General features: G+C 52.6%; 1 protein-coding gene across 1 annotated transcript; it reads left to right on the top strand.

Annotated features, from left to right (window-relative positions):
* Positions 1 to 365: 365 nt before the first annotated feature.
* On the top strand, positions 366 to 2,204 carry LOC105556935. Its single transcript, XM_012004050.1, has one exon. The coding sequence runs from the start codon at positions 366 to 368 to the stop codon at positions 2,202 to 2,204; it is 1,839 nt and encodes a 612-aa protein (XP_011859440.1).

Below are 2,204 nucleotides of genomic sequence, written 5' to 3'. Positions count from 1 at the left end.
AACTGTGGCAGGCAGGGAGCCATTGGGATGAATCGGTGCCGCAAGATATCCACACGCGCTGGTCAAGGTTTGAGCGGCAGTTAACCGACTTAAGGAAATTGCGGGTTCCTCGGTGTGTGAAATTCTCCACGAATCCACAACGCGTGGAAATACATGGGTTCGCCGACGCCAGCCAACGGGCGTACGGAGCCTGTGTGTACGTAAGAACTAAACTGGACAACGGCCAATACCGCACCGAATTACTATGTTCCAAATCGCGCGTTGCACCGTTGAAAGCGATATCGCTGCCAAGATTAGAGCTATCAGCGGCATTGTTGCTGTCGCGTCTACTGGAAAAGGTTCGCGCATCATGTGATCTAGCCAACATGGAAATCTTCCTGTGGTCAGGCTCCACGATTACACTGAATTGGATAAATTCAGCTTCCAGAAAGTGGGAGGTATTCGTGGCCAACCGGATTGGGGAGATACAACGTACAACCGAAGTAAGGGACTGGCGGCACATTGCCTCAGCCGACAATCCGGCCGACATCTTGTCGCGCGGACTCTACCCATGTGAACTAGAGGACGCGGGCTTGTGGTGGCACGGCCCTGCATTCCTGCAATCTCACAAGAATTGCTGGCCAAGCGGAGACTTCACCCGCCTGGGGGGCGAGGTTCCCGAAGAGCGAAGAACAGTAGCGGTCGTCCTCATCGCCGACTGTTCGATCATCAACGAACTACTGGAAAAACATTCCAGCCTTAACAAAGTATGCCGCATCCTGGCGTATTGCCTCCGATGGCGCCAGAGGCATCGATCGAGCGCACCGACGAAATTCGTCTCACACGGCGAGGTAACTTACGCCCTCGAAGTCGCGTGTAGAGCGGTGCAGAAGGCAGCTTTCCCCAACGAATACAACCAGCTAAGCAAGAATGGAACCATCAGCGCATCTAGTAGACTGCTGCCTCTAGCTCCCTTCCTCGATAAGGACGGATTAATTCGTGTAGGGGGGAGGTTAAAAAATTCTGGTTTGCAATTCGACGCGTGTCATCCCATATTGCTTCCGCGTGAGCATGAACTAACGAAACGCGTAATAAGCCAAGAGCACGTGCGCAGCCTGCATGCGGGAGCACAAGCCACTATGGCCGCTGTCAGACAGCGTTTTTGGCCACTTTCCCTTCGTTCCGCCGTGCGAAAAATTGTTAGAAATTGTGTGATATGCTTCAAGGCCAGACCGATTCAGTCGGAGGCTTTAATGGGCTCGTTGCCGACCAGCCGCGTCACCGTATCAAGGCCATTCTCGCAGTGTGGCGTGGATTACGCCGGCCCGATCATTTTAAGGGAGGGAAAACGACGCAACGCCCGCAACCACAAGGCGTACATTTCGATTTTCGTATGTTTCGCAACGAAAGGTGTTCACATCGAATTGGTGAGCGATTTAACCTCCGAGAGTTTCGTGGCGGCGTTGCGGCGTTTAATTTCCCGAAGAGGCAAGCCCTCTTGTATATATTCCGACAATGGCACCGCCTTCGTCGGGGCCTACAAGCAGCTTAAGGAATTTTATGAATTCCTGAGCGATACTCAAACGCAGAGCGATGTACAGCAATTCCTTCGCGAACAACAAACGACGTGGAATTTTATTCCCCCGAACGCGCCGCATTTTGGCGGCCTATGGGAAGCCGCTGTAAAGTCAGCCAAGTACCACATGTCGCGAATCATCGGTAAGGCCCATTTGACATTCGAAGAAATGTCGACAGTGCTGTGCGAGGTGGAGGCAATTCTCAATTCCCGGCCGCTCACGCAGCTGAGCTCTGATTCAAACGACTTGGCATATCTTAGTCCAGGCCATTTTCTAATCGGTGCCCCGCTCAACAGCATTCCTTGCCACAATGTGCAGGACATAAATGAAAACCGGCTAACACGCTGGCAGAGAGTGGAGCAAATACGCCAGCATTTTTGGCAAAGATGGAGTAATGAATATCTCCACTCCCTGCAGGAGCGAACCAAATGGAGACTCAATAAGGGCATGCAGTTGAAACCGAACCAACTGGTGCTCATTCGACAACAGGGCTTGGCTCCTTTACAGTGGCTCCTAGGTAGAGTGCAGGAAGTGCACACCGGTTCCGATGGCGTCACGCGCGCCGCTACCGTCCGTACGGCCAAGGGGTCATTAACAAGACCCTTGTCCAAACTAGCGATATTACCGATAGACGTAGGTATGGATTAA

The sequence above is a fragment of the Vollenhovia emeryi genome, unplaced genomic scaffold (genome assembly GCF_000949405.1).
Source record: "Vollenhovia emeryi isolate VEMERY1.0 unplaced genomic scaffold, V.emery_V1.0 DF939697.1, whole genome shotgun sequence".
Taxonomy (NCBI): domain Eukaryota; kingdom Metazoa; phylum Arthropoda; class Insecta; order Hymenoptera; family Formicidae; genus Vollenhovia; species Vollenhovia emeryi.
Note: the sequence above shows the minus strand (reverse complement) of the source record. Positions and strands in the feature narration are given on the sequence as shown.